Source organism: Nilaparvata lugens, chromosome 11, assembly GCF_014356525.2.
Source record: "Nilaparvata lugens isolate BPH chromosome 11, ASM1435652v1, whole genome shotgun sequence".
NCBI lineage: Eukaryota > Metazoa > Arthropoda > Insecta > Hemiptera > Delphacidae > Nilaparvata > Nilaparvata lugens.
In genome coordinates this window covers 322,238-348,125 of record NC_052514.1, presented here as the reverse complement: position 1 = coordinate 348,125, position 25,888 = coordinate 322,238, and the positions used below count along the sequence as shown (strand labels likewise).

Genomic DNA, 25,888 nt, shown 5'->3' with positions numbered 1-25,888 from the left:
AATGACTGTCAATAGTTGAAAAGATGGTGTTTGAATAATTGACCGAACAAAGTGAGGTCTATGTTTTAACTCGGATTTTCTTTTGTCTGTCTGTATGTAACGCGATTACGGTCAAACGCGTTGATAGAATTCGTTGAGATTTGGCAAGAATATTCCTTTTTCAACTGCGCGTCGATATATACACATTTTTTTTAAATTTTGCATTTTAAGGATAATATGAAAAGAAAAGTAGTGAAGTCTATGTTTTAACTCGGATTTTCTTTTGTCTGTCTGTATGTAACGCGATTACGGCCAAACGCGTTGATAGAATTCGATGAGATTTGGCAAGAATATTCCTTTTTCAACTGTGCGTCGATGTATACACATTTTTTTGAAATTTTGCATTTTAAGGATGATATGAAAAGAAAAGGAATATTTTTATATTTTAATGTTTAAATATTCCTCCATATTCTGATATCATCTACTCTGAAGATAGGATTAATCAGACTATGGAATTATTGTTCATAATCAATCAGCTGACAAGTGGATTACACAGATGTCTGGAGACTTGACACTGACTGGAGAGCAACACAAAAAAGCCGTGTCTATTTCTATAGAAAGAAAGAAAGAAAGAAAGAAATATTTATTGCCAAAATCATTAAACACAACTTTACAAATGTGAAAAATATAAAAATTTTCATATACAATACATTACAAAAACTTAAAATTAAAATATTTTCCATTTAAACATTGATTATAATATTATCATTGGCGTTACCAGCAAAACTAAATAGTTTGAGCGATGGCAACGAGTAATCAGTCGGCTATAATTAGTGGCTTGAGATTCAGTCGAAAATAGAAAAAATATAATAAAGAAAAAAGAAACATATGGAATGTATGAAAAACTAGAAAAAAAATAATAAAATTTCAATCCGAAAAGAAGAAGTACTAAGAGTGAAATACTAAGAGAGTAGAAAAACTAGAAAGAATTCATAATAATTTAAAAACTCAAAAGAAAAAGAGATGATTCATGTAATTATTAATCTACAATTCACTGTACATATGTAATTATAGTAACATTTAGTAACATAATGTAATTCATTTGTAGCATATATGCAATTCCTTTTGTAAGCAAAAAGAGGAAAACAATACAATACAGTACACATGACACAAAAAATAAAACTTAAACTCAGAGAGAAAAAAATTAATCTGGGAGTATAGCCCTACTAATAATAAATTCAGAGGAACTGAGGAAGACAGTATATGTACATCAAATTAAAATATTTTAGGTATAATATCTTCTGTCTTTATCCAGCTTTCAATTAAGTGCTTTTGTAGGTTTTTCTGCAATGAAATGTTCTGGCATAAAATTAATAAGCTTTTTTGTTGTATAGTTGAATTGTCTTCTGCATATAGTTAGATCTGTTCGAGGAACAAAGCATCTATTTACTGATCTAAAACTATAATTAGTTGAATGAGGTGTAAAAAGATGTATATGGTTGCTGATATATTTAACAAGATTTCTGATATACAGTTGCCTAACTGACAGAACTCCGAACTCCATAAAAAGTTGCTGGCTAGGGTACCTACTATGCACTCCTAGTGCTGCCTTGAGTATACTCTTTTGAATAATATTTAGTTTATTGAAATGAGCATTAAAAGCACCACCCCAGACCCTAATTCCATACTGAAAAACTGATTGGGCGTATGCAAGATAGACCATTTTACTTAAAGATTTCTCTTTAGTAAGCTCAGTTTATAGAATTTATGAATCATGAATTTCATCCTGCTACACATCTTATCTATATGCTTATTCCATCTTAGATTGGGTCCAACGTGACACCTAAATACTTTGTTTCAGTTACCCTCTCTAACACAGGACATGGACAACTCATATCATCATTGTTGGGGTCATTCAAGCAAGTCCTTTTATGTACTCTAACTGCATTTACATTATCTATTTTGTCAGTTGGCTGTGTACTCGAGTTCGGAGAAAATGTCATATAAACACTTTTTTTATAATTCAATGTCAAAACATTCTTCACAAGCCAAGACCTCACCCTGCAAAGTCCACTGTTAGCAAGAGATATAACACTGTCCCACGAGGATCCAGTAAAAGCTAATACAGTGTCATCCGCGTAAGACAATATCCTACACCCCTGAATAGGAAGACTCAATAAATCGTCTATGTAAGCTAGAAATAGAATCGGGGATAATACTGTTCCTTGAGGTAGGCCAAATCCTGACAAAGCTATTTTACTCTCCCTTCCATTCAAATTAATCACTTGTGTTCTGTTTTCCAAATAACTAGCAAATAGTCTTAATACTGGACCACGAAAGCCATTTCCTTCAAGTTTCTCAAGCAGGTTTGAATGAGGGATGGTGTCATACGCCTTAGCCAGGTCCAGGAATACAGCTAAAGTTTTTTTATTTGACTTATAGTTATTTGTTATTATATTTACAAGTTCAGCCATGGCATCCTCAGTGCATTATTTTCTTGAAAACCATATTGATATTTGTTTATTAAATTGAATTTATTCAAGTATGGAACAACCTGTTGTTTTATAATTTTTTCAAAAACTTTGGATATATTACTTATAAGGCTAATTGGACGATAATTGGTTGGGTTTGTTTTATCTCCTGACTTGTGTAATGGAATTATGTTGGCAATTTTAAAATGACTTGGAAATGCCCTGTTTCCATACATTTATTGAAGATTAAAGTTAGAGGTAGAGCTATGAAGTGGGCTATTTTTTTAAGACAAACGCTACTTAAATTATCGAAACCAGGAGCAGCACTATTTATCTGATTTATAACTTCATCATAATTTGTGGGACGTATGAAAAATGAATTCAGAAATCGAAAGTTAGAATTATTACCAGTTTCTTGAGGAAAATTTCATTTTCTTCAAATAGTTTTTCTGCATATGTCTTTCCCACCTGTGAGAAATAATTATTTAATAATTCAGGATCAATATCAGGGGGGAGCTTATGACGTTTAGTGTCTAAAATTTCCTGGATGCAGTTCCATACCTTTTTATTGTTTCCTTCACATGATTTCAGTTTGTTTTTATAGAATTCGAATTTAGCTGATTTAATAAGTTATTTAATAAGTTTCTATAGGCTCTATACCTCTCTTTCAATGTGACATTAAAAGGTTGTTTTTTCAAGGCATTATGCATTTTGTCTCTTGTTCTTATACAATTTACCAGGCCTGAGCTTATCCATTCTTTTAGGGGTCTATTCCTCCTTTTTAATTCTATTTGACTAGTTGATAATTTTATATAAGATAACAAAGGTCTATAGTTTCAAACAAAGTAGAATCGCTCGCCTTTACTTATTAAAGCATATTTCCGTGATTACTTCGATATAATCTCTTTCAAGTTGTTTATAGAGGTATGCATCTTAAAGGTCTTTGGTATCAATATTTTGTTTTGCAGTCATGGTATTTTTATGCTTGCCCATCAGTATCAATATTCTCACATTTGAAAAAACCAATTTGATAGGTGATTAAAATAATCAAATGAACTAAATAATGCTGAAGAAATTATAATATTTTTGATCGTAAAAAACATCTTCATCAGATGGAAAGATTATCACGGAACTGGATGAATTATATCGTAATGGATTACAAATGTGAACTGATTTTGTTAACATTTCAAACAGGTGACATCAGATACTTGTGGATGAGAAAACTGCGTGAGGTCTACTCTTCACAGAAATACTAGTTATTTAAATTCAAAACTCAAATCAGTTTTCTCGAAAAAAATCCAAATTTCTTGATAGCTATTGACCGTTTCCTCATTCATCGATTTTACGCCGACACGACCGGATTGACTGAATTTTAGTTGAATAGTGCCATATTGTAATTAAGAATATTTATTTCATCAATTTCTATATAATTTTTAAGGCAAATAAAGTGAATTTGAATTTGATAAGCCAACCGAATCAGCCATTCGGAGAGCTTTCTGTCTTGTGTCGAAGAGAAATCAGCAAGAGTTTTCTTTCAACAGTTTGTTTTAAAGGAACAGTCTTGGTCTTTAAGCCTGTTGTTTCTTTCTCAATCATTCATAGTTGAGATTTATATGGCACATTACAAGAATTTATTGCCAAATACAAGAAATATTTTTACAAATAAAAATATAATAGTTTTTGGAATGACTGGAAAAAGAAGCCTTGATCTCCAGCCACGAGTTTGATTTTCTAAAAATCTGGTGTGGCGCACTCACACAACTTTCCTTGCCGTTATGAAAATCATTAAGCTTCGAAGCGAGCTGAGTTTCATCATTAAGCTTCGAAGCGAGCTGAGTTGTGTCATCATAGCCAAAATTGATCACCTGACGCTAGTGATCACGCACATCTCAAGTCTACTTATAACCAAAGATCTGAGCCAGCTGGTGACAGGACAATAACGCTGGAGACATACGAGGTCTGCTATCTCTTCATAGTGAATCATATAATAGAATCAACAGTTGCAATCAGTTTGCAATTGGATAATCACATTTTCTGGAATTTCGAGCTTATTTTCAATTTTAGGTGAAAATATTACTGAACATTAATTGTAGAGATTCTCATGCTCAATCTTTTCCACTCGAAATTTTTTCTTTAAATGTTATCTAAAGCCTGATAATTTGGAATCTAAAATCAAACTTTGCATAGATAGGGTGGAGCTCCTGAAATTTTCACAGATATGGGACTTGTGATAGTTGATAGAGCTTATCGATAACTATTTTAGGTATGAATTTGATCAAAATCGTTGAAGCCGTTTTCGAGAAAATCGCGAAAAATCCTGTTTTTGACAACATTTTCGCCATTTTAGCCGCCATCTTGAATTGCATTTGATCGAAATTGTTCGTGTCGGATCCTTAAGCTGCGTACACATATACGCGCTTCCAACCCGCACCGAGCACGCTCCGCCTTCGTGCCGCCCTCGTTCCTCCACCGAACCACAGTCGCTCCGCCCACGCACCCATCATGAACGTTACGGAAGATGTTAGATCTTCTCGCGTTCCCCGGTCGAACCACTGTTGCTCCCCGGTCGATCATCAATCGCTCTGCTGGAGTGACGTTCGGTTGCGGAGCAGAGCGAAAGTCCGTACGCACCTTTATATTGTAAGGACCTTAAGTTCCAAATTTCAAGTCATTCCGTTAATTGGGAGATATCATGTACACAAACGCACCTACACTCATATACACACACAAACATGTAGTATCCTTTTTAAGTAAAACATTTTGTTAAAATGTTTTAAAGTTTGAATAAAAAGGATACTACATGCTTTATATTGTTTTTATAATTAGTAATTTATATACATTTAAAGTTTCAAGTAAAATTATAGAAATTTAAAGTTGAAAAGTTATAGAAAATTGAAATTTAAAGTTTCAAGCTGAATTTAAAAATTTCTGTTTGAAATTAAATTCAAATAATGTATGGTTATCAACGATGTAATACAGCAAAACTATATAAGTTGACTCATAATTTTCTGACTGTATAACATTTTGCATAATATTAATGCATTATGATTTATGAATACTCATGAAAAATGAATCAATTTATAATCATGCATTATTATCAAAAATTCAAGAGAGAAAAATACTCAAGTTTTGATGAAGGCATGAGCATGTGGCTGATAATAAATTGATGATGCTAGTAAAAATGTAGGATAAAGCTACTATACAACAATGAAATAAAGAAATAGAAAATGTGAGGAATAAATTGTTAGAAGTAATAATGATGTATTATTTATTTATGAGAAATGAATTGGTTGGAGAGAATAATATTGTATTGTTGTTAAGCATTTTAGACCATCGATTATTATCGTAGAAATCAGTTTGTTATGTAATCAGGGAATACTAAAACATCAATACAATTGAAAAAGAGAGAAACATAAGCTTTAAACATATCACTTATAAAATATAGAATGGTGAACAATGCAATGATTAAAAATAATTGAAATAAATTGAATAATAACATCATTGAACTAAAAAAGCAATAGTTGGCATCATAGATAAAATATAGCATAAGAAGATATCCCATGGTAAAGGGCGTATATGTTGCAAATTTCACTGTTAACTCAAGCCGATAGTCCAAGTAGCTCTTTTTCTTGAAGCTATGTGACGCTGGTAGCCTCTCATACTGTGCCGTTCTTACACTCTCACCCGGCCAAAACAGTAATAACCAACAGTAGACGACAGAAATAGGCTTGAGAAAAGATAAAAAATAAAAAGAAACTCGGTTTCAAATTTGGAACATAAACGACCTATACCATGGGATATCTTCTTACGCTATCTTTTCTTTACGGTAACATACATCAAAATGCAACATTTAGTGCCGGTCGCACAAAAACCGGTTCAATTTTAACCGTGATTAATTTCACGAGAACCAATCAGAGAAGCCGTCTTTTCTGAAAGGCCTTCTCTGATTGGTTCTCGTGAAATTAAAATTGAATTGTTTAGGATTGAAAGTGAACATGTCCATAAATTTAAATTTTTCACCAACGCAAAAAAACTGGTTTTGTTGCAAATGCTATCACTTATATAATAATTATTATTTATTGATGAATACAGTTATTAGAAAGCACGTTATGGAGTTAAAATTTTTTGAAGTCAACTTATAAATAAATAGTGATTTGTTAAAAAATGGACATGTGTACTTTCAATTCTAAACAATTCAACTATAATCACGGTTAAAATTCAACCGGCTTTTGTGCAACCGGACCTTAGAAATTAAATTCCGTTGAAGATATGTGCTATGTGCAACATCAAGATTAAAAACCCCACAGAACATTCATTGGGTGATTATAGAATAACTGTGTAATACAGATGAAATGAAAACACCAAGAAATTCATGAAAACTGAGAAAATAGAATAAAAACACCAAGAAATTCGATAAAAGAATGACTAGAACACCAATAAGAACTACAAACAGAAGCATACTGTTAATTATGGAGTAGTAGATGAAGATAAAGCAAAAACACCAAGAAATTTGAAGATAAGAAAATTAATAAAAAAAATTAATAAATTGAATTATAAGAAAATAATACACTGTCGGGCTATATAAAGAGGTCCACGTTAATGTCAGTATTTGATCAACATTGGTGTTGCTATTCTTGTCTATCATTCCACAAAGCAGATAGCCCTCTCCTTTTCTAGTTCCGCAACGTTGCTAGATCGGTTTCTAACAATGTAGAAATCTAACTAATCAACTAAAAATTCCATCTCAATTACGAAAATTTAATATTTATTCATTGGAAAATATATTTTATTGACAAATAAAATATAACTATTTTTTTTCAACATGAAAGATCAGTTGATATTACATCAGATATAACGGAATCAGCTATCTTCTATAGAAGGCAGTGTCGAGACAGAGAATCGGCAAAGTTGTTCTCCTATCTTTCTACACTGCCATTATAACGTGGACCTTACTATAGTAACTTGAGATTAATTGTAGTTTATAGATATATTATAGTAAATATGGAATCTAAATACCCTAATTTTCTTTTTTCTTGAGTACCTGATTAGGCCTATAGCTTTGATTATAGAAAGAATATTATATTCTTTTTATAGTCAAAGCCTATAGTGTGGTCCACGTTATAATGGCAGTGTTTGATTAGCAATGGTATTGCTATCCTTGTCTATAATTCAACACAGCGGATAACGCTATCCCTTTCTTGCTTTGCTCTGTAGCCAGATCGTGTTTTGAAAATGTAAAAATATAATTCACTTACAAAATATTCAATTTTTAATATGAAAATTCATTATTAAATTATTGAAAAATATAATTTGTTGCTTGATAGAATATAATTTATTATTTTAAACGAGAATGAACAGTTAATATTACATCAATAAACCGGTATCAGTTACCCTCCATAGAAGGCATTGACAAGACAGAGGATCGGCATCGTTGTTCTCCTTTCTCCACTACCATTACAACGTGGACCTCACTATATATAGAAATACTCCAGTAGAAAGAAGATTAGAATGTTTAAATTCCAAATTTACTCTGTACACTACATTCCAAGCTACTATATTATATAAGCCGACTATTAAGGAATATATTAACGCTGCTAATAAATAAACCAACTGTCAAAAAATTAAAATAAAAGAACAAAAGAGGGAAATAGTCATTCTAAAGCTGCGTTTACACCAGAGTTAATATAATAACACAAGTTTTTAACATTTTTGTTATCGACTGATGTTAATAACAAAAGTTAATAGCATTATGTTGAGTTGCGTTTACACCGGAGTTATTAATAAAAAGTTGTCAACTTGACTGAATCGACAAAAAATTCTTTTGAAAAAAGTTGATAACTCGTGTTTTCAACAGAAAATTTCTTGTTATTAACAAGATTTATGTTATCCATCGAGAGTCGGTAACTTTTGTTAATAACAGGTTACTATCTTCACCGCAACCCCCTCGCCCAGCATCCCTACCCTACAACTACAGCTGTTCCCTAATAACTACACAGCTGCAGACAAAACACGTGACAAAGTTATTAACTTTTGTTGATAACAAAACAAGCAGCGAAAAGAAATTGTTACTAACTTATGTTGAAAACTTTTGTTTTAAACTCTGGTGTAAACGCATTATAATTTATTTACATTAGATCAGATGAAGATCATTATTTTAATGATCACATACATGTTTCAATTCAAATTTGAAGACAATTTTTTGATTATTATTTTTGCTTTTTGTTGTTATATCATATAAATAGTCTCGTTAAATGAAATCATATGGAAGTCAATTATATTGATAACAAGATCTTGTTAATAACAAGGAATTTTCTGTTAGAAACATGAGTTATTAACTTTTGTCAAGAGAAATTTAATAACTTTTTGTTAATAACTCGTGTTATTAACTCCGGTGTAAACGCAGCTTAAGAACAATAACATTTTCATTATCTACACATTATACTAATAGTATTCTCATAGAACAGTGACAAGACAGAGAATCGGCAAAGTGTTCTCCTATCTTTCTCCATTGTAATAATTATAACTTGGACCTTACTATAGTAGCTTGAGATTAACTGTAGTTTATAGACATATTAAAGTAAATTTGGAATCTAAACACCCTAATTTTCTTCCTTCTTGAGTACCTCATTCGGCCTATAGTGAGGTCCACGTTATAATGGCAGTGTTTGATTAGCAATTGTATTGCTATCCTTGTCTATCATTCAACAAAGCGGATAGCGCTATCCCTTTCTTTCTTTGCTCTGTTGCCAGATCGTCTTTTAACAAGGTAGAGTTGATAATTAATTTACAAAATATTCAATGTTTAATATGAAAATTAATTATGAAATTATTGAAAAATATAATTTGTTGCTTGATAGAATATAATTTATTATTTTAAACGAGAATGAACAGTTAATATTACATCAATAAACCTGTATCAGCTACCCTCCATAGAAGGCATTGACAAGACGGAGGATCGGTATCGTTGTTCTCCTTTCTCCACTGCCATTATAACGTTGACCTCACTATATAAATATATATATATATATATATAATATATATATATATATATAATATATATATATATATAATATATATATATATATATATATATATACTCTCCAGTAGAAAGAAGATTAGAATATTTAAATTCCAAATTACTCCTGTACACTACATTTCAAAATACTATATTATATGAGCCGACTATTTATTCCTGAATATATTTATTAGCGCTGCTAATAAATATAATTGCCACATCAAAGAATGTGAGTGTTTTTTCACTTTGAAGTTTTCAAAATTTAATAGTAATAAATATACATCAACTGTCAATGAATTCAAATAAAAGAACAAAATAAGGAAATAGTCATTCTAAGAACAATAACATTTTCATTTACTACACATTATACTAATGGCATTCTCATATAGAACAGTAATATTGCAAATTTTGAATAAACTTACTACATTGAAAAGCTGAACAAATTTTGTTAGGCGCTGCAAAAATATCTCTACAGTAAACACAGTACCTAATTTCAGACGAGTGAGTCACTAACTGTCAACTCTCAAGAAACAAGATAAAACGCCGTCTAGTGCAGTGGGGGAAAAGTATTAGCTGGTGAAAAATATGAACGAGATCGACAAAAATGTTGGCAATTACTGAATCAGCCAGCGATAACATTGCAGTAGATAAGGAGAGAATCTATTTTCTGCCCAATAAACTATTATGCAACAGTTAGTGTATAGATCTGGCATGTGGGACAAAGAATCGGCAATCCCAAATTATTTAGAGAGGAACATGAGAGATAAGAGTATTTTATGAAAAGAGTCTGCATTAAATATAGATTAGAGATCGCGGTTTTTATACGGATTTATAATAGAGATAAGGGTTTTGAATGTTTGAAAAATGTAATGGATTAAAGCACGACTGTTCAAGGAAAACATTACTCTTAAATAAAAAAAAATATTTTATTATGTTCAAATGAATACAGATTTGGGTTCGACTCATATAATGGAAAAATAAGCCAGTCAGCCATCTTGTTGCAGTATGAATTTTTCATATTGTTTAAACTGAATAGAGAATTCGATTTTAGGGATTGGGTTATTTTGGAATAGATTCAAAGATAAAAAGAAACGTGATTGGAGGTCAACCTATAGTGAGGTTCACTTTAGAATGGCAGTGAATGAAGCTAGAAGAACAGCGTTGCCGATTCTCTGCCTTGCCACTGCCACTGCCTTGCCTTCTATAGAGGATTGCTGATACCTGTATATCTGATGTAATTTATGAATGATTAAGTAATGAATTCTCATAATTGACAATCAAAATTTTTTAATTAATTATATTTCTACATTGCTAAAAAATCTGGTGTGGTACACTCACACAACTTTCCTTGCTCATTGAACTGTAAGCTCCATCTCTAAACGAGAATAATTTAGGGGAATAACATGATGACGATTGGCGGCAACATTTTATTTTAAACTACGATCAGACTTCTGTATACAGTATATGTGTATAATATAATTGTTTTCAGAGTACTTTTTCCTTTGTGTAAATTGTGAAATTCGATTATTTTTTTTAAAGTCGTCAAAACAGCTGTTCTACAGATGAAATATCTCGACTATGTGTTATTTTTATGAACTGCTCTACCTACCTACCTCATGCACGAGAAGGAGGTTACAAAGTCCATTTCTCAAGGATGGGGTGCACCCCCCATTAGTTTCCCGGAAAGGAGACTCATGCCAGTTCATACAGGGTATGAATTTGAAAAAAATCGGTCAAGTAATTTTTGAGAAAATCGTGAAAAACATGTTTTTTTAGTAATTATCTGCCATTTTTCTCAAGAATATTACGGAGCTCCTGCAATTTTCCCAAAAATGAGACTCATGTCAGTTGATAGGGCTTATGAATAGCTATCTATGGTATAAATTTGAAGAAAATCGTTGCAGCCGTTTTCGAGAAAACCGTGAAAAACATGGTTTTTTAGTAATTATCTGCCATTTTTCTCAAGAATATTACGGAGCTCCTGCAATTTTCCCAAAAATGAGACTCATGTCAGTTGATAGGGCTTATGAATAGCTATCTATGGTATAAATTTGAAGAAAATCGTTGCAGCCGTTTTCGAGAAAACCGTGAAAAACATGGTTTTTTAGTAATTATCCGCCATTTTGAATTCAATTTTATTGAATTTCTTATTGTCAGATCCTCATGGTATAAGGACCTTAAGTTTAAAATTTCAAGTCAATCGGTTGATTAGGACTGGAGTTATCGTGTTCACAGACATACACACAAACACACACATACACACACACACACACACACACACACACACACACACACACACCACACACACACACACACACACACACAGACCAACACCCAAAAATCATGTTTTTGGACTCGGGGGACCTTGAAACGTATAGAAAACTTGAAATCGGGGTACCTTAATTTTTTTTGGAAAGCAATACTTTCCTTACCTATGGTAATAGGACAAGGAAAGTAAAAACGGTCTAGCAACGTTGCGGAGCTAGAAAAGGATAGCGCTATCTGCTTTGTTGATAGCAACACCAATGCTAGTCAAATACCTACTGTCATTATAACCTCTCATTATAGCAGACAACTTTTCTGTTGTCAGTTGACGTTTTGGTTTTGTGGAGCTTATTGCAAATTTTGCTTTTCCTAGTTTGCATATTTTTGGACTAAAAATTGGGCTTGAAAATTTATTTAGTGATGAAATATAACCTATATTCTGGAATTATTCATAAAATAATTTGGGAAAGGGACGGAATTAGGCTGATCTTGTTCACCATTTTCTAATCATTTATTTGTTATGATTTGTCTATTATTCATTGTATAAATAATTATTGAAAAACATGAACAGAAAGTAACGTAGATCTTGTTATTGTTATTGTTATTAATTGTTGGAAAGTAATTTTCCGTTAAAATACTTATAAATTGTATACCATTATAACTTTAGTGAGTTAAGTTATTAATTCAGCACCTGATTAACATTGGTTTACTATACTTGTCTGTCAATAGACAGAGTAGATACTTCTATCCTTTGCTACCTCCGTACCGTTGCCAAATCATTCATTCGCTTAGGGTAACCGTCCACTGGAACCGTATTCAACCGATCCGTTCGGCCGTTGGATCGGTCGAATCTGCCGGCCGTCAACTCGGCCGAATACGGACGTCAATTGGAGCCGTTTTCTTCAGTCCAGTTCAGTAGTTGGCTGGTTGCCAAGCTAGTTAGTAAGGAAAGTGATTCTTCTTTGTGTGTTTACTTACAAAGTCTGTAAGATTTCATCCATCGAATGGATTTCGATGAGATTATGCTACTTGAAAGTACCTACTAATTATCAATTATAACACAATTATTTCTAATTCTACATCAGTAGAATTTTCTACATTTTTCCACATGAATTCAGTTTTTTTCTCTCTTAGTTGTTGTTGTTAGTAAAAAAATAGATTAAATCATAATTTCCCTAAAACATTAGAATAACTGTTTGAATTCACAGATATTTATTCATTTACATAAAAATCATTATTTAATATTTATTTATTAACCAAATATCAACAAAAGTAGAAGTATTCTATCTTGAAAACTTAAAATTATATTGTTTGAAGATTTTGGAGGGTTATTTGAGGATGAACGCTATGACACAATTATTATAGAGTATGATGATGTGTAGAATTTTCAGTTGTCATTGAAATAAAACAATGCTTGTAAAACGTCTTTATGAAACAGAACTTCAAAAAACAAGCAAGACAATTGTGGGTTAGGAACACTAGTTGTTGGCTCAGCTCGACTAGTTAGTTCGGCCGATAGAGCCGGAAAATCCCATTCAATTCGGATCAAAAAATTAATCGGTCGGAGACGGCCGTATGACCTGTTGCAATGGACGCGCATCTATTCCTTTTTTTGTTGGGGGATCATTCGGTCGAGTTCGGTAGTTTTCGGCCGATGCTAGTTCGGACGAAAACGGTTCTAGTGGACGGCCCACCTTAGGCTACAAATGAATATGATGAATTAACAGAAAATTCATTTTCAATTACAAAACTGTATCATTCAATCATGAGAAGATATTTTTTCTTGCTGAATGTGATATACTTGAGATATACCTGATCATTTGGTAGAGAGTTAGTGGGGAGGATATTTTTAATATTCTTCCCAAAGAATGGACATTCATATGTCCAAAGCTCCGCCAATTTATGTAGATGCATAACAATATGATTATTATCTATAGTATTATATTACAAATTGCTTTTTCATATAATATACAGTTCAATAGTTATTTTCTTAGTCTATATTATGTAAATTCATCTATAACTTTGCTGTATGTAAGCTATTGTATACAAGTGTATAAGCCAGTATATATTGTAATCTACATAAATAAAGTACTCAATCAATCAATCAATCATTCATTATTACTTTCATTCAATATTAAATCAGATACACCGGGATGACCTGAAAGCTATCTACGATAGAAGGCGAAGGTGTAAAAGAAACGGCAACTTTGTAGTCTTACAAATTCCACTGAATTTGTAAGACTAAAGACTAAGACTAATTTCTAAGACTGTTATAAAGTCTTAGAACATGAATAACGTTCACGTGAATGTTAAACGTTCACGTTAACATAATAACGTGAATGTAAATCTTTATAATGTGAATGTAAATCTCACTGTAGGTAAATGATGAATAAGGATTTTTTCTATTTCACTCACCTTCAACCTTCTTCTCCACCTCCTCCTCCTCTTCCTCCTCCACTTTGATCTCCTTCTTCTTCTCCTCCTCCTTCCGTTCAGGTGCACTCATCCTTGTTTCCTCCTCCACCAGGGCAGCAGCCATTACTGCCGCTTTCTCCTTAGCCTTCAATAACCAAAGCAGATAATATATTTCCTCCAAAAATGCCACAAAAATATCAATATTCAAAAAATACATGATTATTAGCATAGAGAGAAGGTAGCATAAGAGGATATCCCATGGTATAGGGCGATTAAGTTCCAAATTTCACTGTTGACTCGAGCCGATAGTCCTAGTAGCTCTTTTTCGTGAAGCTATGTGACGCTGGTAGTCTCTCATAATGTGCCGTCCTTTACAGTATAATCTCTCCATAATGTGCCGTCTTACCCAGCCAAGACATTAAGGGCCAAGCCATACGAAGCGTTTTTTCAAGCGTTTTCAGACGAATCGGCAGAACAGGAAGCTCTCCGATTGGCTGATTTTCTGCTGATTCCCGTTCGTCAACCAAATCAACTCGAGCAAGTTATTCTACGATACTATTCACTGATATGGCTGTGGAGCACTCTAAGAACGCCTTCTGAAAACGCTTCGTATGACTTGGCCCTGATAATCAACAATAGTCAGCAGTAATCAGCTTGAGAAAACAGAAAATGACTTGGAATTTGGGCCATTACATACATACCATGGGATGTCTTCTTATGCTTTCTTTTCTCTATGTAACTAGCCTTCAAAAATCAAGTATAATAAATTATTTCCTAAAAAAATACAACATGAATATCAATATTAAAATAATGCTATATACTGTATATATACATTTCCTTAGCCTTTGAAAACCAAATCAAATAATTCATTCCCCCCAAAATACAGCATAATTATAAATTTTCAAATAATACAGTATGTAGACGTTTCCTTAGGCTCAACTTACACTTACGCGACTCAGGTCGAGAAGAGACTCTACTCTAGTCGAGAGCATGTGTTTCCAAATGGTGACACTCAGACCAGTCAACTCTAGTCTCCGCGACTGTCACCATTTGAAAACACATGCTCTCGACTAGAGTCGAGTCTCTTCTCGGGTAAGTGTGAGTTGAGCCTACCTCGACTCAAATCGTACGACTCCAGTCTCTCGACCTTACGACTCTCTTGTTCATTGTCACTACTTCAGTTCCATGCTACTCCATTTTCTAACCTTACTTTATTAAAAATATAACATCTAATTCGTCACTACTTAGCATGTAACTAATTTTATAATAATAATGATTAATATATTGTCTTATCTAATTCTTATTATTGTCTTATCAAAAATGATAAAACACCACTTTCATAAAACATAACCTCACTTTCATTAAAAATGCACGGTACTACAAAACTCAAGTCGAGGCTCGACCAACATGTCGAGTTGACGACGCTCGACTCAGTCTCACAGTCGTGAGGTCGCGGAGACTAGAGTCGACTGGTCTGAGTGTCACCATTTGAAAACACATGCTGCGTCGAGAAGAGACTAGAGTCGCAGTCTCTTCTCGACTTGAGTCGCGTTAGAGTGAATTGAGCCTAACGCTGCCTTTACATCAAAGTTATTAGCAAAATGTTAATAACTTAATCCTTATAGATTATATTAGATTGAACATAACTTATCATACACATGATAATATGCGTTTGTCAAGTCCCCTTCAATCTAATAGAATCTATAAGGATTAGGTTATTAACATTTTGTTAATAACTTTGGTGTAAACGCAGCTTTAGTCGTCGAAAACCAAATCAAATAATCTATACCCTCTAAAAAATACAACAAAAATATCAATATTCAAAAAATAAAGTACCTATATTATTATTTGCTACTTCTCCTAAGCTTTCGAAAATCAGATAAAAATGAATAATTCAATTTCTGAAAAATACAACAAAATATCAATATTCAAATAATACAGTATGTATACCTTGGCTTCGGCTATCTTCCTCTTCTTCTCCAGCGTTTTCATCTTCTTCTCCTCTCTCTTCTGCTTCATCTTCTCGATCCTTGCCCGTTCCTGTTCCTCGGTCCTGCGTTTTCGCGGCTTCTTCTCGGGGGGACTCTTCATGAGACCGGGGTCGGCGGCCGAAGCGGGGCTGGATGTAGAGGTGTCCTGTGATGTTTGCATGGCTTCATTGCTAGCCAGGAACTGGGCTTGTTCCATGCTCTGTCGGCGCATTTCTTCTTTCACGTTCTCCAGTGTTATGATGTTGTCGCTTTCTGTGAACTCTTGTTGAACCCTTTTGTAGCCTCGGCCTCTCCCTGTGGATGAATTATAGAAAAACACTTGATTTATTGATCATTTTTCAAGGTTGGATGAAAATTTCAACATGAGAAAATTACCGGTTTCACACTTGGGGTCTCTTCTTACTTAGCTAGGCTACGATGAAGTACGTCTTCCGTCTTTACAATCGAGTACAGATTTTACATAATCAGTACAGATTTTACACAATATACAATCGAGTACAGATTTTCAATTAGCCGTTATTTTCGTGAATTGGCACCTTTAGTAAACATGCTTGCTTTGTTGCCGTATTACCAACAGCTGACAACCTGTGATATCAGCCCATACCTCTGATATCGGTCTTCGAAAGACGTAGCAGTCCTACCTCCATCTATTAAAAGCTAGGCTACGCTGATGTGAACGGGATAGATTCGAAGCTTGTATTCAACATTGAGAGATAGGACGTATTTCAACGTAAGACTTAACCATTTGACTTGGATTTCAAAATTAGTAAGAAGAGCGTCAATGAGTGGATTAAGAGGGAATATTTCTTTACCTTAAAAATAGCATTTAATTTATTTTATTTCCATTTTTAGTCATTTCTCTGCACAATATTTGTTTGATTTTTTATGATTCTGCTGTTATGAAATTTTGTAATAATTATTAGTTAAATTTAACTTTAACTTTCTGCATTATTTCGAAGTATTATGTTTTTCTTTTACTGTTTTGCAACTCTCACCAGCGGGCAAAGATTTTCTTTTTGCTTGTGATGCCTAGATTTTATATTTTATTTTAATTTTATTCAAGTATATGTATGAGTAATTATGCTTATTTATTTATATTTTTAATGATATGTCATATTATAAAGATTTTGTAATATGTTTTGAATATTCTAATTGGCAATAAATGAAATTGAAAATCTTCAATTATTATTGAAAGTTACGCTACGCTAAAGTGAGAAAGACAGATTTGTAGTTCGGATTCAACAGTGGGAGATAGAACGTATTTCAACGTAGCGTAGCTATATGTGAAGAGACTTTTAGGGCCGTTTGCCCAGTGAAAGCTTGAACTAAATTACATTAGCTGTTGGTTAAATTTTAAAATGAACAGACTCAAATTATAAAATATGCGACTTGATATGGATTTAATCTCGTTCAAATAAAGATTCCGCTTTAACTGGTAATTTGCAACCGGCACTTAAACCGCTATCCCCGGTACTCCGGTAGATTGGCACCGGTTTATATAAGTCAAGCTGACTTGAATCAAGTAATTTTAACGTTTGAGTTAAATGGACGATTTTGAAAACTTGAGGTCAAGTTTACTGGAAGTCATGCTTGAACTAAAGTTATCTTAACCTCAAAAGTATATAATTATAAATTGAAAAAATTAATCAACATCAAAGTTTTCTTCTTGCTTTTCATACTTTTATTGCATCATAATTTTCTATGAGGTTGTTTTTTATACATTTTACATTGACTGACAACTGTTTTTATCTCATTTTCCCATTTGTAGGTGGAATTGTACCTTCAAGATTCAAGTTGAATCCAAAAGTCAAACATGTTCAACATATACAAAACTTGAAGAAGGGTCTACTTTGTTTTTTTTCTAATTTCCATATAGAAATACGGTACAGAAAGGCTCAACTCACACATACGCGACTCAGGTCGAGAAGAGACTCGACTCTAGTCGAGAGCATGTGTTTTCAAATGGTGACGTCGCGGAGACTAGAATCGACTGGAATCATATTTGGAAACACATGCTCTCGACTAGAGTCGAGTCTCTTCTCGACATGAGTCGCGTAAGTGTGAGTTGAGCCTAAATGAATAATTGTTTTGTTTTATTAAAATGTATGAAAACAGGGCTACTTATTTTTATTTATAAAATAGAATTATAGAACCTTTTTTCAGTTGATAGAATAATAATAATAATTCCAATTAGTTACAATTTGTATTATTAATCTATTATCTTATTTCAAAAAAAGGTACAATAATTTCGTTTTATTCTTTATTATTCATACAAAAGTACATCATAAAAATTATAGGGAGAGAAAAAATAAGGTAGCTTGTGCTATTCCTCTCCCAAATTTATATAAGGTTACACATAGTCCAAAATAGGTTGTCTTGTAGCCTAGTTGTTCACTTCACAAAATTTTCAGTCTTCAATTATTTTCACAATGTAGATTTTTAAATTTAGATGTTTATTGAATTGCTACTCACCCCTTCCGGTTCCAGCAGCTCTGGCGGCCATGGTAGATCCTCGCGGTTTCCTTGACCTGACCGACGGCAGCTTGATCCGACCGCGACACGACCGCTGCGGTCTGCCAGCGGTCTGCATCGCGTTCACCTGGTTGGGAAACAGGTGCGCCTGATCGAACAGCGATTCGGTCATGTCAAACAACGGCACCTGCGGGAATACACCTGACGAATACTCGTCGCTGCCACTAGAGGTGCCCGTTCCCGAACTGCTCTGTTGGGACTGTGACATGACTTGTTGTTTCAAGGCTTGCACCTGGGGGTCCTGAAGCATTTGAGATGGTTGACCTTGAAGCAGTTGACCTTGCGGCAGTTGACCTTGAGGTAATTGACCGTGAGGCAGTTGACCTTGTCCTTCTGGCAACGGGATCTTCCTGGGACGTCCCCGCTTCTTCTTCACCGGCTCAGAACCACCGGGAGTAACGGGACTGCCTGGGAAAGATTGCGGTGTTCCCAGGAACTGTTGGGGAGTCAGTTGACCCATCATCTGTTGCGGCGTTTGTTGGGGGATTTGACCGGCCAACATTTGTTGGTGACTGTTCATCATTTGTTCTATGATGGCTTGTTGTTGCTGTGGATTCAATACTATAAATTGTTGAGGCGTTAGACCACCAAAAACTTGGCGAGGATCCTGTGACGTCTTCGGTGGTTCTGCAATCAGAGACGACAACAGTTTCGGCTTCTTCATGTGCAGATCGATCTCCACCCCCGAGGAAGTCGTCAACACTGCACTCTCATCTTTCATCTTCTTCTTGGACGGACTCCCCCCACCATCCCCTCCCTTCCTTTTAGCAGCCACCACCCCTGGACTTCCCTTACTCTCCCTCTCCACCGTTTGTTTGATCTCAGGCGGATTCCCGTCTTTCCCGATTTTCAGCGTGATTTTGCTGAGCTTTTGCTGCACTGATTCCCGGTCTACCAACGGTGTGATAGTGACGTCAGTGTCCTTCAACATCTCTTCAACTTTTTTCATGTCGGTTTTATTTTTACTAGAAGTGGCACTGATTGTGATCGACCCGAAAGTGTGTTCGGTTGTTTTCTGAGATATGAGTTTGTCCGCCAGTATTGAGGAGGCACTGGATTGAGGTGTAGTTTTATCGTCTTTGGGTATGATTGTTGACGATGATTTACCGATTTTCAATTTGAAACCAAGTTGTTTTGTTTCACTACTACTTACAACATCTTTCTCCTCCTCTTCCTCATCATCATCCTCCTCCTCCTCCTCATCAACAGTCATATCCAGAACCAAGTCACTATCTTGACTAGCTTTTTTAACTACAGTTTCAACTTCACATCTTTGTTTCAAACTTGACGAAACATCTTCCTTCTTTTCAACTACAGTTGATGAAACTGTCTCTCCTTGTTTACTCACAACAGGAAGTACAACTCTTGGCTTCCTGATGACTCTCCTCAACCTGGAAGCTTCACTTTCAACCGGAGGCGAGGGTTTTTCTGATGTTGATTTTGTTGCTTCAATATTTTCCGGAGCTTTGGAGACTTCTCTCACCTCGGCCGATTCTTTTAGTACTAGCGGCTCCTTAGAAGCAACTTCTTCACTTGAAGTAACCTTTGATTTGTCTACTTGAGCTGCAGGGATTTCTACTGGGTCTACTTCTCCACTTGTAACCAATTTTGATGTGGCCACACATTTTTCTGAAACAGTTCCCTCAGCATCAGGTTTCTTTTCTGCAATCTTACTGGAGATAGGAACTGGTTCCGTGCTTTTCGAATCTTTCAATTTTTCAACAATAACTTTCACTTCTGGTTGAGGAAGTGACGGCTCCAGAGGCAAAGTTTTAGAACTGTCATCTTTTGCTGGTTCCTTAGTACTCCTCACTTCTTCTTCAGGCTGATTAATAACTGATTTTTCAACTGATTCAGGTAGTTTCATGGACTCTTGTGCCTTAACTACCGGGGGTTTCTCAGATTTAACCTCAGGTTTCACACTGGAAGTTTCTACAACTGGAGGAATTATTTTCTCTGTTGTTGATTTTTCAACAGAGGGTAATTTTGTGGTGGTTGCTTCTACTTTAACTGAGCTTTCATCTGGTTCCACGTCTTTACTAGTAACAATTTTTTCGTCAGTTGCAGGCTTATTTTGATCGTTCAATTTGGTTTCTGCTTCAACAGGTTCATCAACTGTTTGGGGAACGTTCACAATCGTTGTTCCTCCTTCATCCGATTTCTTTGTATCTTCTTCCACTTGTTTTGTTGGTTCTTCTGGTGCCACATCTCTTTCTGGTTTCTTTGTTTCTTCTTTCTCTTGGACTTCATGTAATTTCTCGGTAGAAGGTTTCACTGAGACATCCTTACTTTCCGACACAACTTTCGGTTTAACTTGTGAAACTTTCTGACTTACTTCAGGTTTTGTCAGAGTTTTTGTTGCCGGTTTAGAAGGCCGAACCAGTTTTACTCTTCTGGGAGATTCTGGGATTTTGGTTTCCACCAGGGCAGTGCTCGGTATGTCTGATACTACCAAATCTTCTTCTGGTAGATCGGCTGTCTCGGGTTCATCAGCTATGATGCTATCTAGAATTGTTTCCAATGGAGGTGTTTCTTTCGGTGTTTCATCTTTAGAAGATGATTTGTCATCAGTTTCGTTTTTGTTATCAATATCTGTAGCTTCCAACTCAGAATCAGAAACGTCCATTGATAATTCATCTGACAGGAATTTATCGCTTTCATCGACATCTTTTTCAACAGTTTTAATAGAATCAATTGTTGCTGATGTACACCTCTTCTTAGCGTCATCATCAACTACGTCATCATCCAATTTTCGTTTAGATGATGTCGGAACTGAACTTCCAACTTTACTCGACGAATCTTTAAGATTTTCACAATCAGCTGATGAGTCGATAAACTTCTCAATCTCCAATAAAATATCGTCAGATTTGTTTGAACTTTCATCCACATGCTTTAGTCTACTTACAACTTTCGATTTTTTGTCTTGGCCCACTTTTTGAATAGTTTTGGACGGCTCAACTGTGAGTTCATCAAAAACTGATTCAATTGATTGCTGTACCGATTCAACAGCTTTTTCTGTGTTCTCCGCTGGGGATTCTTCATTTGAAAGGCTTTCATCCCCTGTCATAAATTGTTCCAATTGAAGCTCTACACTTTCAGAGCCCTCAACTTTCAATTTTTCTTCAAGATTCCTGATTTCTCCTTTACTGTTACCACCACCCACTAATTCTTTCTCTTTTACACCACCAATAACAGGATCTTCCTTCTTCTTTTCAGCACCTGTTGCCTTGGAACTTTCACCTAAAGCTTTAGCTGAATCAATATTTCTACCTACAACTTTTTCTCCACCAGTTTCTTCAACCATTTTTTGTTGTTCATTGCTGGAAGACACATTTTTAGCATCACTAGCTATTTTTTCAGCTTTTTCAGTTCCCTCTGCTTTACTAGTACCTACTTTCTCTGGAACACTAGTCTCACTTTCAACCTTTTTCTGTTCCAACACTTCTTTTTCTAATTTTTTCATTACAGATTCGTCAGCAGTGCTAGACACTTTGCTTTCAATAATTTTCTCCTTTCCTGAGCCGTCTGCTTTCAAATTTCCAACGTCCATCTTCTTTCCTAGAGCATCAGCTGGGGTCGTTTTCATACAACTTTCAACAATTTTGTCATGTTTCTTGGGGTCTGAAGTTGAAACCTCAACGCTTGTAACTACTGTTTCATCAACTTTACCACTAGAAACTACACTTTCTTCATCAACTGGTTCTAGAACAGTATCTTCTTCAACTACTTCAGATTCTACAACGACCTCACTAGTTTCTGGTTCCTCGACACCCTTAACGTCATCCCCATCAGTCTTATTGACAGAGCTGCTCTCCCCAGATTTCTCTTCAATTTTAGCAGCTTCTTCTTGCTCCTTCAACTTTTGTTTCTGTTTTTCTCTCTCCTCTATTTCTCTAATCTTTTGGGCCAGTTTCTCCTTGTCGAATTCCGGTCGAATCAGTTTAACTCTTTTAGGTGAGTCTGTAGTTTTGTTAGACTCATCCTTCAAGTCTTTATCCGGGTCCTTTGTGACGATGTTTAGCAGAAATGAGTCAGTCTCGCTTAACTCGCTTGGTTGCTCTTGAGATGAGGATGAGTCGTCCTTACTTGAATCGGTGGCGTCCATCCTGGTGGGAGGGTGACAAGTGGAGGTTTGAAATTGAGTGGGAGATGTTGGGTCATCAGTCAATATTTCGTCAGTCTGTCTGAGACGTTACTGGAGGTTATTTATTAGTTCCATCTGTAATGAAAAAATTAAAAAAATGATGAACAACGAATTCAATAAAAAGCAATTACCTATATTTCCAAAACATATAACTGCAATACCATAATTTCATGCAATACAACACTAATAGAAATTTGAGCAATATAAAAGTTACCGTACCGTAATCAAAATCTTCACAAATTATTTTTTAATTATTATTTGCTTATAAATTATTGTATTATTGTTGCCTATTGAAATTACAGATAAGTTTATGTTTCTAACTTTAGTAGATAAATGCTTAAACTAAATTTTAATTTGTACTGTTGTATAATTTTAAAAAGAAATAGTTTTGGCATGAGCCGTTTGTGTCTTCTCATATGCGTGTAATCATTATACACTACTCAATAATTTAACGCCAAAACCAATTTTCGAGCCAAATAATTACGGAAACCTTGTTTCCTATTGGAATCTTATTAGGTACCGTTAGGACACTGAAAGGGAGAGTTGAATTTAAACTCAACCTTTTAACAAAGATACTAACCTTTTTCATCAATAAATTTAGTTGTAGGCTAATTATATAGTCTACTCTTATAGTAAAAGCATAGATAAGTTATTATCAGGAATTTGGAGCATTATCAGGAAATTTTGGAAAAGTTACAAAGTTAGGCTACTAATGATAAATTTACTGGCAACTATATTGAAATTTAAATTGAGTTCTAAATTTATTTTTAATTGTGAAAAGGTACGCATAACCTAATCAAAAGCCTAATTGGATCCTTCATAATTTGAAACAATGGCATTGATGATAATGCAAACGTTGATTTTAGTTTTAAATGCAATACATGACAAATAGACTCAAGTATAGCCAGCTTCAAAACATGAACTCAATAATTTAAACTGGAGTTTTTGACTGGTTTTAGATTTAACCGATTTAATTGAAAAATAATTACAACACATACAAGACAATAACATTTAGAGTAGTATTTGGCCTAATCAAATAGGTAATATTATCCTTAATTTCACTTTTATTTTATTACAAGTAAGCCTAATTTAAGAATTCTCAAAAAAATATTGGGATTTATGATCCGTAATCAATAATATCAGTTTCGCTAAGATTTCTTTAGGCTCAAGAAGCAGAGTAAGTAATTAATTTGGACATTTCCATGTTTTATTTCTATTTATAGTAATAAACTTCAACACTCAAAATTCTGTCCCAGCCCAGGAACAGCCCAATATCTTTAGGTTAAATACTCAAAAAAATATTGGGATTTATGATCCGTACTCAATAATATCAGTTTAGCTAAGTTTTCTTTCAGCTCAAGAAGCAGAGTAAGTTATTTGAACATTTCCATGTTTTATTTCTATTTATAGTAATAAACTAAAACACTCCAAATTTTCCCAGCCCAGGAACAGCCCAATAGCTCTAGGTTAAATACTTTGGTCTAAACATTAAATATAATATTTTTTCCCCAGATTCAATATATTTCATGGATTTACCACTAAATTTTCAACAAATACAACGAAGACCATAAAATATGTTGATCAAAATTGGAACTATCAAAAATAATTATTCTTATCCATAACAGCCAAGCTACCGATAACCTCTTTGTCTAATCGGCTTAGGGTATTAGCACCTTTAGTACTTGCCTTTCAAGGATTCAAACTTCCAACAAAATTGCATCAGATCACTCAAAACACAAAGATACTATTAGTTTCAGTAAAAATTTAGAATATTGATTAATTTTCTTGTAAAATTTAATAAAAAATGGTATCAAACACAAACACACCAAGCAAAGCCAACTACTTGTTTCAGTGATGCAGATAGCGTCCTCTCGATTTAAAAACAATATTTACCTTTTTCATAAACGTTTTAATATTATATGAAAATGAAAATAAATAAATAATAAGTACAATAATACTGTGAATTCAGCTCTAAATTTATTATTTTTCTCAAAATATTTGAGAGAAACAAAAACACTGTTCAATTTTTAATATATGTTACAACTGAATTACGATGATATGGCGCCAGATTCAAAATTGCGTCTGTTATAGTAAGGTCCACGTTATAATGACAGTATTCAATAAACTTTGGTTTTGCTATCCTTGTCTATCATTTGACAAAGCCGGTGTTACTATCCTTTTCCAGGTCCACAACGATGCCAATTATGTTTTGACGGTTTAGAAATATAATTAATTAATGCAGAGAATCGGTATCGCTATTCTTCTATCTTTATTCACTGCCATTATAACGTGGACCTCACTATAGCATGAGTTCAATTTAATGGTTTGAGATGACAAAAAAGTATTTTAAATGTTTTATTAAATACATTTCGTTCCTCAGACGTCAAAAATTGAATATTTACTCACCCTCCATAACTAAAAAATGTACTATGGTTGGAAGGGGGAACGGAAATGAATTAATTGGACCCGATATCCCCACTTTTCACAACTTAGGCCTACTTTACTTGAGAATAAAGTAGGTATTGTCATGCTTTCAATTTCCGATTTAATATAATATGACTGGTAAGAATTATAACTTGATGTTCTTGAATATGTTGTGACTTTTGTTTGAATGCCAACAGTTCCATGTAGAAAATAGAAAAACGGGAAAATGTAGGAATGTGGCTCCCAAGTAATTAATTTCGTAAAAACACTTTGAAATTGTCACAAACACTGATTCATATTTAACAGATCCTAGTTTTTTTTTTATCAATCTCTATGAACCTCTAGTGGGCTGAAGTTCAATAGAGATTGATAAATGTACCGTAATTAACAGCTGGAACTAATACTTCTAGTACGGTACGGTACGGTTGGCTAGGGTAGTTATTAGAAGGCATAATTATCTCTGGCGAGGCTATACGTTTTTAGTAGTAGCATAGATAAAGGATAAGCATAAGCTATATTTCTTGTCTCTGGTAGTAGGTAGTGATTGAGACCATTTCAAGTCATCTTTTTCAATATATTTACTACAATATCACCTCAATAACTCAGGAAGTCCTGAGATTTATTAAGGAGCTGTCAGGGACGTGTAAGAAGC

The 25,888-nt window shown here is 34.2% G+C and overlaps 1 protein-coding gene across 1 annotated transcript in view; it reads right to left on the bottom strand.

Moving 5' to 3' along the window:
• LOC111047366 (titin) overlaps positions 1 to 24,663 on the bottom strand; it is a 57,749-nt gene extending 33,086 nt beyond the window's left edge. Inside the window, exons 1-4 of the mRNA XM_039438158.1 lie at positions 24,499 to 24,663; positions 18,609 to 22,887; positions 16,096 to 16,430; positions 14,146 to 14,290 (exon numbers count right to left, since the gene is read on the bottom strand). Coding sequence (XP_039294092.1) covers positions 14,146 to 14,290; positions 16,096 to 16,430; positions 18,609 to 22,773 — 4,645 coding nt within the window. The 5' untranslated portion in view covers positions 22,774 to 22,887; positions 24,499 to 24,663. The remainder of the gene's footprint in view (positions 1 to 14,145; positions 14,291 to 16,095; positions 16,431 to 18,608; positions 22,888 to 24,498) is intronic.
• Positions 24,664 to 25,888: the final 1,225 nt, after the last annotated feature.